At 43.0% G+C, this 12,560-nt stretch overlaps 1 protein-coding gene across 5 annotated transcripts in view; it reads right to left on the bottom strand.

Moving 5' to 3' along the window:
• zhx3a (zinc fingers and homeoboxes 3a) overlaps window positions 1-12,560 on the bottom strand; it is a 23,223-nt gene continuing 10,663 nt past the window's right edge. For 4 of the 5 annotated variants that reach the window (XM_008410534.3, XM_008410530.3, XM_008410531.3 and 1 more), the window contains 2 exons: window positions 2,237-5,099; window positions 1-852 (listed from right to left, as the gene is read on the bottom strand). In XM_008410534.3, the coding sequence (XP_008408756.1) occupies window positions 819-852; window positions 2,237-4,908 (2,706 nt within the window). In that variant the 5' untranslated portion in view covers window positions 4,909-5,099 and the 3' untranslated portion in view covers window positions 1-818. Of the gene's footprint in view, window positions 853-2,232; window positions 5,100-12,560 lie in introns of those variants that run through there. The other variant, XM_017304792.2, reaches the window with a different exon arrangement.

Consider the following 12,560-nt stretch of genomic DNA (forward strand, 5'->3'; position numbering starts at 1 on the left):
TTTCTTTTTTTTTTTTTTTTTTAGCATCGCCGTCTTCGTTAGTGCATTGTATATAGCCTCTTGCGTGTAGCTGAACTGCAAAGTGATCACCAACATTAATACAGATCTGAATAAAACGTGTTCGATTGCATCTGGACTTACAGTGACTATAGAAGAGTAGATAGAATTGAAAACCCAACTAACGGAAAGAAAAAGTAAAATTCAAGGCAGTGCTGAAGTACTGGTTGCTAAAAAACAGAACAAAAAAAAAAAAAAAAGTAAAAAATATCACAAAGCCAACAATAACATTTCCTCAACACATCTTTTGTTTGTCCAGGCAGTACAAACCATCTTTTATAGTGCAGTTTCAACTATATATATATATATGTATGTTTATATATATATATATAATTCTCCCTACGGCCTTATCCTAACCTAACTTTCGCTCATTCAAGTCAGTTTTCCAGTCAGTGTGCGTCTTTTCTTTCTTTTCTTTGATCCCTCATACTGACCTCGTTGTGCACCCTCCCCACACAACCACAAAAAAGCATGAAAGGCTTAAAACATCACAGGACTCAAAAGGTGAGAAGTTCTTTTTCTTCTGTCGGTGGCAGGAAGTGATGGCAGATGGAAGAAGAAGAAGACGAGAAGGAGCAGGAGGCGGACAAGGGGGAGGGGAGTATTCACAGTTTCAGTCAGAGTCCAGCGGTCCAGCTACAATCACATCTGCTGTCATTATGAACACACTTTTTTTTGTTGTTTAAAAAAAAACAAAAAAAAACTCAAATCATAGCCAGGGGAGCAGGCCGGCCTTTAAGCGTCATGTGTCCGGTGCTTCATCACACCTCCAGCAGCTCCATCCTCAGGCGGTCCCTATCGGCAATACAAGAAGAAAACGTGAAGAAAATTCTACTTCTTAAATAAGTAGAAAAAAAAACATGCATGTGTGTGTTAAATAGGCTTTTGAAAATCTGTCGCACCAAAGGCAATTGTGGAGATTTATTCACATATATTAGCAGGCGCTCTCGATCTATAATTCAGTGCTAAGAGTCCTACTTATCTAAAAATAGCTTGTAAAACACAGACCTTTGATTGCTTGAATAAACTACTCAGCATGAGTACCTGTACACACTTCTTTTTTTACTGTACGTCAACACAGCTCCCGCTACAAACAACAAGCTGTCGTGCTTTTATCACCACACCTGACTTACACTGGTTTTGCTTTCTTGACTGACAAACAGCCCTGGGCTTGTAAAAGTGTCACAGTGAATGAGGAATTTTATTTTTACTACGGGTAACATGGGCGGGCGTACGCACGTTCTGAAACCACTGAGTTGTTTACGTCGAAACATCCAGAATTTCCATGTATTGCAGGGATGTTATGAAGATGATAAATGCTCACATTCACGTCAATGTTTCGATTGTATGCTGTTGTCCAGAGCTAGATCTAGAGAAATATTCATAGGGCAACAGGAACAAGATGTTACTCCAGGTCAGGACATATTATACTTCACAAGCAATTCCAATGCAGAACTCTTGGGAAGTCCTCATTTGTGAGGGTAGTAACCACGTCCACTTCAAATCTCTGGCCAGTTTCACAATAGTGCTTTTGGGTGCCATACAAGGCTAAAGTTCTGCCAAGAACACCATGCTGATGTGCAATAAGTCAGCATCTTTTTTTAGATTTTAAAGCTTCCAACTGGTATGGCAAATAACGGTGCACTGACTGCAGTTTTCCGGCCGACTGCCTATTACCAATCTTCAACCTGACCTGCCAATACTGATTTTTTTTTTTTTGTCTAAAACGTTTCTAAGGCAAGAAAGTCACTGAATTGACAACAGTGGGGTGACTGCTCTTAACTGCAAGCATGCAGACGTGACCTGATGGATGGGTCTATCAGTCAGCCTTCTGAGTAAACGAGGACAGTGAATCAGTGAATAAGATTGGCTTAACATGCAAGTATCGCCTGATCACCGGTCTCCCAAGATTAAGGAAATTGGGGCTGATTTATCAGTGTACGGCAAAGCATTACTTCAGGGTGACAACAGATGCTTTCTGTTACTATCTAGAAACATTTTGTAATCTGTTCAGATTCATATTAGTTCTGATTTGTTTTTGCTGGTTGTCTCCCTGGTGGATATGAATTGATGACGGTTGGTTCAAAACATTCAGCAACAGAGGGTAGTGTTCTGTACCTGAAAAATTGGGTGGGAACAGCGGATTTAGCATCTGTAAACTATAAATGTGTTGTTCTACCTGGCCTGGTTGGTGTCGGTCTGCTGTTCGATCAGTGAATGACTCGCTGTGGGCTGCTGGTGCTCATCTCCTCCTTCTGACCAGGGATCCTGCAGGACTGCTGTCTGACCTGACTCCTCAGGTTTGTCATGCTTCCTGCCACCAGTCTCGGATCCCGTCAGAGCGAGCAGCGGCTCGTATGAATCCTGCCACACAAGCCGCTGCCCCGAGTCCAGCCCTGCTTTCCGTTCCGGGTGCTTGATCGTTTCTTGCTCAATGAGTTTCTTCTTGGCCGGTGAAGGGTCTTTCTGCGACTCAGCCTCAGTGTCTCCGTGGCTCCTTGCGTCATCAGACTCTGCTGGAGGCCGTTGATAAGTCTCCAACCACTTCAGCTGCCCATTTTTGTGGCTGTAGCGACTGTCGCTGAACCAGCGCACCACCTCTGACTTGGGAAGGCCTGTCTGAATGCTTAGGTCTTCGTACTGAAGGCTGCTGGGCCAACGAGTGTTGGAGAAAGCCTGCCGGAGGATTTGCAGCTGCTGCGGGGTCTTGTTGCCCCAGGGTGGCGAGAAAGACGTATGGCAGGCCGACACCTCAATGTCACATTTGGGTTCTTGATGGACAGCGTCGGATATGGTCTGTGGTTCGTTCATCTTCAGCCTTTTAAAATTGATCTTAATGGGGTCAACTCTGAGCTCTTTCCGTGCCCTCTCGCCGATAATTAGGTCCTCCTCCTTAATGAGCTTCTGTAAGATTGACATGCCTTTCATGGGAAAGTCTTTGTTGCATCCACCCTCATCTATAATAGATGAGTTGCTTGTTGTAATGACAGTAGTGCTGGTGCTTTCAGTTGGGGGTTTGCTGGCATTATTCTTGTTTGGAACGCTGTCATCACAGGTGGAACTGCAGTTTTCACCGCTAATACTGCTGCTGTTGGTCTTGTGAACGTGGCTGTTGTTTTCATCGTCAGCCCTGTCAGTATGAGCCCCATCTGGATTACAGACAATGAAGCTGCTGTGATGACTGTTACAGTTTGTTTTTGATTTGCTGGTGTTGTCGATGATCACTTGACTCGTGGCGCTGTTCGAACTCTCTGATCCAGTTTGTAAACTGTTGCTCTTGGTGCTTGGTTCGCTGTTGGTGTCAGCAACGCAGTGCTCACTGTTATTGCTAGTGTCTGCGGAGCAGGCGGCATCGCTGTTGGTGGTGTCGGTTGGGTTGTTGTTTACCGATTTTCTGCTCTCAACACCATTAGTAATGCTGGAACAGCTGCTGCTACTGCTGCTTCGACTGCTGCTGGTGCTATTGACACAACCGCTGTTTCCAGCCGCATCCAGCCCGTTGCTCTTTTCTTGCTCCACAGTGAGTTCAGTACTTTTAGTAGGCTCCTGTGTTGCTCGAGCAGTACATGGAAACTTTGGTGGGGCAACCGAAGAAGAATACGAGACCCTTGTCACATGCGGCTTGGTTGACAAGTTGGCCTGCGTCGCTATGACTCCGACGGGCCTTGGTTTTATGCCTCCGTATGGAACTTTGGCCATCTGAAAGTTTGGTCCTTTTGAGCCTGGAAGGCCAGTGACAGTGTGGTGAGTTACGATGTGATTGACCTGTTGTGCTGACACGGGTTGCTTCTGGGGTGCTCCTCCTTGAAAAACAGTGTTGAACATCTTCCTTCTGGCCTCCTCGATCTCTTCAGGAGACCAGCTGATGCCCTGTTTAAGCCTTTGGGCAGTAAACCATAGTTTGATTTGCTCTTCTGGAAACTCCGAAACCACCGTCAGGTAGCAGAGCTCTGCTTTGGTCGGGTAGGGAAATTTGCCAAACGATGTCTTGAGAAAGCTGCTGGTGTCCATGGCGGCATCGTAGGTGGGGATGCTGCTGAGAGGGATCATCACCTTTGGAAGATCTTTATTCGCGTCAGAGGAAGTGGGGGAATAAAGAGGGGGAGTGTGCTGGTGAAAGACTTGGTTGGACACTGTCGTAATCACATGAGTGACAGTGGTCCTCGGCATAGCTGGGGTCCCAGACGTACTGAGAGCCCCGTTTTGGAGTTCAGGCACATTATTATTCAGCAGGCTAGGGTCTGCATCCTTTCCAGTGTCTATCTTCTGTACCTCCACAGTGTGAGATACAACAATCTTTTTGTGCTCCCCCTTGGCTTTCATCATCTTTGCGATTGGTGTTTTAGTGAGGGAGATCCCAGATTCTTTGTAGTCTTCTCCACTGTCGGTAAAGAGGCTTTGCTCTACAGTTGTTACTCCATCTCTCTTGTTGACACTGAGGGAGGCAGTTACCAAACCCTCCATAATCTTGGGGTGGGCGTTAGCGTTGTGCAGCGCCAGAGCCTCGAAGCGGACGACCGACACCCCGCAGTTCAGGCAGTAGAAGGTGGGCTGGGCTCTGAAGTCTAAGTGGCAGTTATGCATGTGATCCAAAAAGTAATTTAGATCTCTGGACTCGAATCGGCAAGTGACGCAGCTGTAAGTACCTCCTTTCTGCGTTTCACTGCTGCTTTCGGATTTGGAGGAGCTGTGAGAAAAGTGGGCCGACTCCTCTCCAGAGATGCTAAGAATGCTGTCTTCTGGGATTGTTGGTAGGAGTTCTGGTAGTGAGCCCAGAACAATTTCCTCACGTGCATGTTTGGATTTGGATGGTATCATGCAGGGCACAGTGGATTTCCTCTTGCTGGCCATATCGCAGCTTGGTGTAAATGTGAGTGAGTGGTAGTCCGGCGTGATGAGAGCAGAGGGTAGGTGAATAGTGAAAAGGTTTGAGTGGGGTTTGGTGTCATGGACCAGCCACAGAGATATCACAGTGTTGCTTCATGCCTTCTACCAATTTGGGATTCCTGTCACATGGACAAGTTTAACAGCTCTGGTGGAACCTGAGAGAAACGAGAACAAAAGAAGAAAACATGAATCTTTCAGCACATCTCCAGTGTAAGAGTTAGAAAAACAGAAAAGGTCATTAGCAAGTTTAGGAGGAGCTAGCCAGGGCTGGAGCCGTGAAGGTATTTTTTGAACTTAATGGAAAAAAGAAGTTCTGGACTGCTGTATTTTATACATTTCTAAATATAGTTGAAAGCAAATATAAACACACTATAAAAACACATTTTTTCCTCAGTCTGTCATTAAATCAGACACAATTTTTCCTGGTAATGTATTTTAAGGCAACACTCAAACACACCGTAACCGTAGCATGTCCAGTCATTTCATTCAGGATAGACACTGGGTAAAAACGTTGAATCAACCCCAGAACAAAGGCAAAACTACTTTCTGAAAATGCTTCTTGAACCAGCAAAAAAGTGTAAAAAGATATTTTTTAGTTAACAGATGCACTTAGGGACAAAAACTTCAATTTCTGGAGATTTGACAGATGGTCCTAAGAAATAAAAAGTGATGTGTTTGGCCGTAAATGTTGGAAACCGAAGAACACCAGCCCTAGTGTGAAGCATGGGGGAGGCAGCATCATGTTGTGGAGATATTTCGCTGCAGGAGGGACAGGTGCACTTCAGAAAAAGTACTACATTTAAAGGAAGTAAATTAAATATGAAAATTAGCAATACATCTGGTATTCAGACTGCAATCTTTTCCATTGTATCACCACCTACAGGCCTGGCATAGTTACTGCAGCGTTTAGGGTCATTTTCATTGTTTCCATAAAGAACTAAACGCGTTAGTAAATGTTGAATTTGTCTTAAATCTTAACTACAAGATTGTTTCGGGTGAACTATTTCTATATGGACAAGCCCTAAAAAACCTTGACGATAATGTGTTAATAATCAATCTGTTGTGATTTCCTTGCATTAAAAAAGAAATTGTCAGCTCAAACTTGACCCCACATCCTCTTGACTCCAACCTTTAGGCATCCTCGGGGTACAGAAAAACGAGGCGTAAAATCTGAAATGGGAACTTAATCGTTCAATCTGTAAATTATGCACATTACAGTTGCCACTATATGCAGGTGATCGGGAGGTTAATAGCTTGCATGTCGGTATAAAAAGCATAAAATATACGAGACGGTGAGCAGAATGCAGAGAAAATGAGCATCCCCACTCAGGGTTAATAGGTGTGGGTGGAAATATACAGCGTAAAAGGAGCTGGCAGTATCAGCAGTAACAGCACCAAGGTAAAAGTGTTCAAGCCTTTTTCCTTATGACAACATTTTTACATTTCATCAGATATGAAGGTCACAGTTAATGATTCTTGAAGAGGGAAGGTCATGTGACTCTCGCTCACTAGATTTTTTTTTTTCTTCTTCTCCTTCTACTGTCGTTTATGCACCAGTTTATTCATACACTAAAATTAGACCGGTCTAATTACCTATGGGAGAAAGAAAATCAAAACAGACAAAGGCTTTTTTGGTCAAAACAAAAGAAAAAAGAAAAAGTGAGGATTTTCATTGTGACACACAGACACACACACTTTCTTAATCAGCGCCGCCTGTCAGTTTGTTCTGCGCTTTGCTTGGATTTACAGACTTCTGTGCAGATATCACTTTTTATGATTTCAAAAAGCAGACTGCAATAAATGACCACGGCCAGAAATGACAGTCGGTGATGTTTTATTTTTCTTCCCTCGTGCTGCAGTAGGATCGGCTCTTCTAGTCTGTAATGGGGCGTGACCTCCCAAATTATTTTTAGCGAAGCTTCTTGCTAATATTGTTGCGTTCAGTGAGCGTTATGTTGTCCTGTGACGAGCACGTTCAGCTAATGAAAGCGTTAATGTCAGCGAGTGAGTGCCTGTTACCTGGAGGGGATTTTCACGCCCATCGAGTGTGATCGAGTCACTCCTCTCCACATCAGGTGCCAAAAGTATCTAACCTTACCAACTGTTTCACATTGTTTCTGCTGCCTCAAATATGCAAAATATGCACACAGGTTTCATACCTGCCAAAAAAAGAATTCCTTCTCATAGTGAGTCGAGGTGCCATTTTAAGACAGCATGGTGTTCATTGTTTGTGTAAAACAGAAAAAGTTTAAAATCTGTAAAACACATTCACGTCCTCCTGACCCGATCGACCCTGGCAGGACAGATAAAGTTATCCCTCTGGTAGGTTTACGTGAAATTAATTTTACCAACTTGTTTCTTCTGCTGAAAGTAATAATAATAATCTCAGAGAATCTGAGGAAGAAGCCAAAATTAGGGTGATGGCAAAGAGGTCTTCCAACCTCAAAGTTTTGAAGCTCATCACTAAATATAAATTCACTAAATCCCAGTGGAAATCAGCAAAAAGCTGCTCTGCATTTAGAAGCAGAGTTTTTATTGCTGAAATGACAAAGATTTTTCTATTCAGTTAAAAGTGATCTGTATAAAATTATTACAAATATATCAAAAGAATTTTGGGAGATGGCTATAATTTCTAACCAGAAACCAACAAGTTCAAGTAAAATCATTTTGAATTTTAATCTGCCAGGTGTGTGAATAATTTTGGATATCTCCCATGCAAATGTATTCCCTTTAGCACCTCTAATTCTGCTCTTCTGAAAGTTAACTATCTTTTTATGCTTTAAGAACGCCGTTCATAAACGGAGATGCAATTCGTGAATGAATCTATTCATCCACAAATTGAAGCAGAAATGTGTTCATCCAATTTGTGGATGAATTGAAATTGATTTCCTTTATTGGATATTGTATGTCTATGGCAGCACATTGTACAGAACAAAATAGGGATACACAATATATCTGCACTAACATTAATATTGTCCGATCTTAAGACGTCTTTTTAAAATATCAGTATCAGTCTGATAAATAAAACAGAACTCATGTTTATTTTCCATCTTGGACCGATATGGATATCCAATATTAATATTGCGATTGTGACCAATAGTCGATATTTACCAATATTATTTACACACCTTGGAAAAAAACAAAAAAACAACCAGACCTCTGACTGTACCACTGCTTCACTGGTGGTGGTTTAATAGTGTGGGGATATTTCTCTTGACACTTTGGTCGTCTTAATAACAACGGAGCATTGCTTAAACCCCACCTGAGTATTTCTGCCGGCCACATCCAGACCTTCATGACCACATTGCGACAACCTTCTGGATGCATCGTGTCACAAAGCTCAGATCAGCTCAAACTGGTCACCAGATTTCAGTCCAGTAGAGACGCTTTGGAGTGAAGCGGAAGAGGAGACATGATGCTGTCATGTCAATTTGGACCAGGAAGCAAAACGGGTTTCCACCTAGTACTAAACAGGTGTACCTAATAAAGAGGTAACAGGGGAATAGTTCATTAACTTCGGCTCTGTTCCAACATCACGTTCAATCCTTACTTCACCTCCCCTGCCTTATTTGTTTACATGATTATGATGCTTGCTTATTCATCCATTTACTTGCAGGAAACTGAGCTCTCCCTATTAGATCTATTTGTTCTGTGGAAAAATACAAATAGTCCCATGCTGCAACATTAATATGTCTCTTTTCTTGAACAAATGCGTTTCAGCGTTATTTACTTTGTCGGTAATCATTTTACCGCCGTTTATTTGACGGCTTTGAACAGAGAGTCAAAATGGAGATTAAATGCGTCTGGAATGTGAGGAGACGCAGTATTCTGAAAAAGATACAGTCTTTCTGATACTTTGTATAGGTGGCAGAAAGGTCACACGTGTAAGAATGCAGCACATCAAAACGCACACAAATATGACTTTTCACTCTCACTTCTCATTCTCTGTTCTCAAACTGAAAGGAAACACTGAATTAAATATATATTTGTTTTTGTTTCTATCTCCAAGCACTAAAACGTGACAATCAAATGAGGGGAAAAAAGTATCAAGTCAGAGGCGGGGCCCCTGCAGTCCGTGGCCTCTGCTTGAACTCCTGACACACACTTGCACTCTCACCCTGCCACAGTGCATCACTCCCCGTCCTCATTTCAAAGTCTGGAGATGCATCGGAGTGTAACACGCCGCTGCAGACCGGCCTCGTCCCATCGCTTCCCTCATGGCTGGCTTTCCACCGTCCTCCTGACCCACCAAAACCACTCTGGCATTCTGGGACGCAAAGATCACTCCACGCACTTCCAGCCCCACATCATCGTTTTATTTACCCTATTTATCATTTGTGAACGCTGCGGCGCAGCACTTTCGCAGACATTAAGTTGCGTGTTCACTGTGGCTGGTTACATGTTAAATAAAAGATTAACCTGTTCCAAAGCTAAACCCTCAAACGACTGCCCACAGGTACACCACGTTCCCACTGTGACGTCATCTTCATAAATACCTCTTTTGTTTTTAATCGTACCTCGCGTAAAAAAAAAGAAATAAAAAGGAAAAAAAAAAACAACACAAAAACTAGGTCAGCAGCATCTTATGCAGTAATCCTGGTTCGTTGCATCCCGAAGCGGGCATGCACTGTATGTTTTGCCCATCAGAGAGGTTATGGTAGTCCCTGCTGGCACGCTCAATTAACCCCTGCTGAGGACATAGAAGTCTCCGGGATTGCTACGCTGAGTGAGAGATTTACGGGTCAACTTTCACGCAACAGCCATCTGCCTTAGATGTGGTGCTATGGTATAAAGATGCAGCCGCAGCATGGTGGCTTTCTTCGTTTAGAGAGGTCTAGAGTAATGATGCAGTTTATGTAGCACAACACCGTAAACACCACAATTATTCATAGGTTTAATGCAATTAACATGTTTCTTCTAGGTGGGAGTAATGTGACTGACTTTTGAAGTGACCAGAATCCTGACTTTGAATCTGACAGCTAAGGATTAGGGTGATGGCAAGGAGGCATTTCCATCTTAAAGGCTTGGAGCTTCTCACCACAGAGAGGTAATGCTGGTTTAAACAGGGTGCCTGGCCAATAGTTTTGACCAATATTATGCACCGCTCTTCTCTACCTCTGAAAATCAGCCACTGTATCGGTGGGAGAGGACCCGCCCACCAGATCGCATTTCTCATCGTGTGTGGTTGACAACAGTCACCCCACTGTTGTCAACATCGTCACTATGTTGTTATATTCAGCAACTTTTCAGGGAAAAAAGCTGGCATCAGTCAGAATCGGAATCAGCAGCTCAGGCTTTTTAGCCCTCCAGCAGTCTTTAGAGATGGGGTCAGTTGGACCCCGCATTCGTTTTTAAGTTGTTGGTTTTTTTTGTAGGGTTTCGGAAACTGACGGTCTGATGGCGCTTCCCCTCGCTCCTCCTGAGCGTCATACTAAGAAAGCTGCAGGGTTAAAAAGCGGTGACCAGCCAAAAAACTTAAATTGGTGCACCCCTAGTCCTGAGCGCTTTCTTTGAGAACGTTTTTCCAAGATAATTGAATTAAATGTATAAGCAAAGCATAAAACAAGTGCTAATCAATACTATAGTTTAGAGAAAAACATCTTTCTCTGGAGATCTTAGAGATAAAGAATAAATAATCCACAGAGGAGAGGGAATCATTCTGTGGCCAGACTGGCCTTGTACAGAAGCTTGTCTCAGAAAAAAAAATAGAATCCACTTCACTTCCTGAATGAATTGGAGGGGGGGTGGTGGAAGGCCCAAAACAAACCCAAAGTTGAGCAAGGTTACATAAAGAATCAGGTCACCTATGAAAAGAATGGGCTGCTGCTTTATGTAGCGGGTCAGACGTGCGATCAGACAACAAGGGCCGTCCAAACAGGGAACCGCTGAATGGATGCTCCTGAAAGGCCTTGTGTTTCAACTTGCTGGGTAGACGACAGCTCAGACGACGGCCGTCCCCGGTGTGTCGCATGTCCCCGCGCTGGCACTGGCTCTGTGGCACAGAGGGAGGAAACTCTTTTCATCTCAGCAGACCGGAGGAGCCACGCAGCAGTAGCAGCATCCGAAGTGAGCGAGAAGTGGAACAGCTCTCAGACGGGCTTTTTCCTGAACGCCCACGCGCGGAACGAGCGCCGAGGCTGCCGCGCACCGGACTAAATACCGTGTTTGAACCATTCAGCTTTTTTTTTTTCCCTTTCCCAAAACAAGCCTTTCAAAACAAATGGGATTAAGCTAGGTTTAAATTCTGATGGGGTTTTACACGTTCCGCTGGATTTAAGGTTTACATCACAGCTCCCCTCCAGGTGTGCTCTTATAATAAGCCTAATATAATACTTAAATCTAATTAGTATGTAATTGTATAATCTATTCTTGTACAGTGTGCTTAAAATATTCACACTCTTCGACCTTTTCACATGTTGCCAAATTACAACCATAAACTTTAATGTACTTTATTTATAGATGATTAGTGGATTATTTTGAAGTGGGAAGGAAATGAATTATGGTTCCAAAAAGGTGTGGCATACATTTGTATTCAGGCACCCTAAGATAATAGTTTGTAGAACCACCTTAGGCTGCGATTACAGGTGCAAGTCTTTTGTATGTCCCTACCAGCTTTGCATATCTAGACAACAGATTTTGTTTTGTCTGGTCTTCTTTGCAAATGAGCTCAATCCCAGTCAGACTGGATGGAGAGCAATTGTGGATATTGATTTTAAAATTTCGCCACATGAACCTCAATTGAGTTTAGGTTTGGCCTTTTGACTGTGGCATACTAAAAAATGAATGCTGCAATCTAAACGTATTTCTGGCTGTGTGTTTAGGGTTGTAGTCCTGCTGGAAGGAGATTCTAATCCTCAGTTCCAAGTCTTTTACAGCCTAGAACAGTTTTTCTTGGATTATCTTTTATTTGGCATCATTCATCTCCCCTACAGCACTGACTAGCCCCATGTTTCCCATTGAAGAAAATAATCCCCCACTACAAGATGCTGCCACCACCATTTTTTACCATAGTGTATTTAGTGAGTTGATTTTCCTCTTTGCATAGTATTTTCCTTGTAGACCATAAAGTTTTCTAAAGTTCAATTGGGGACCAAAATTACAACATTTGTTACATGTTCAGCTGATACTCCACTGGGTCAAATTATCCAAGCCAACCAAAAATCCTGCTCCTCTCCTCGCCTGTGGTGGGCTACACCAAGAACCACTGTCTGAAACGACAGGAATACCTCAGAAGAAGACATCGAGCGCAACTTCTTTCTTCACAAAATGAAAACAAAAATCTAATTTATTTGTATTTTAGCAGTTGTAGAAGTTCTCTATTGTCTCTGATAAAAGACCACGAATCATTTCTCCCGCTAGTGTTTGAGTCGCACATTTGTTTTTGTTGTATTTACCCAGAATTCAATGCACTATAGTTCACTTCCTGCTTTTGGTGCGGTCTCTGGTTCACTTGCATCCACATATGCACTTAAGTTCACTTTATCAAACCGAGGCCGATGTTTTTAGGCAGACCAGAATTTGATTTTTGGTCCGCATCAGGGTTCAATTGCGCATTCATACCTCCTCAAACGAACAGGACTTTCTGAACTAGAGCAAACAGGGCTGGTGTAAAAACA

Source organism: Poecilia reticulata, chromosome 5, assembly GCF_904066995.2.
Source record: "Poecilia reticulata chromosome 5, P_reticulata-male-v2, whole genome shotgun sequence".
NCBI classification, from domain to species: Eukaryota; Metazoa; Chordata; class Actinopteri; order Cyprinodontiformes; family Poeciliidae; genus Poecilia; species Poecilia reticulata.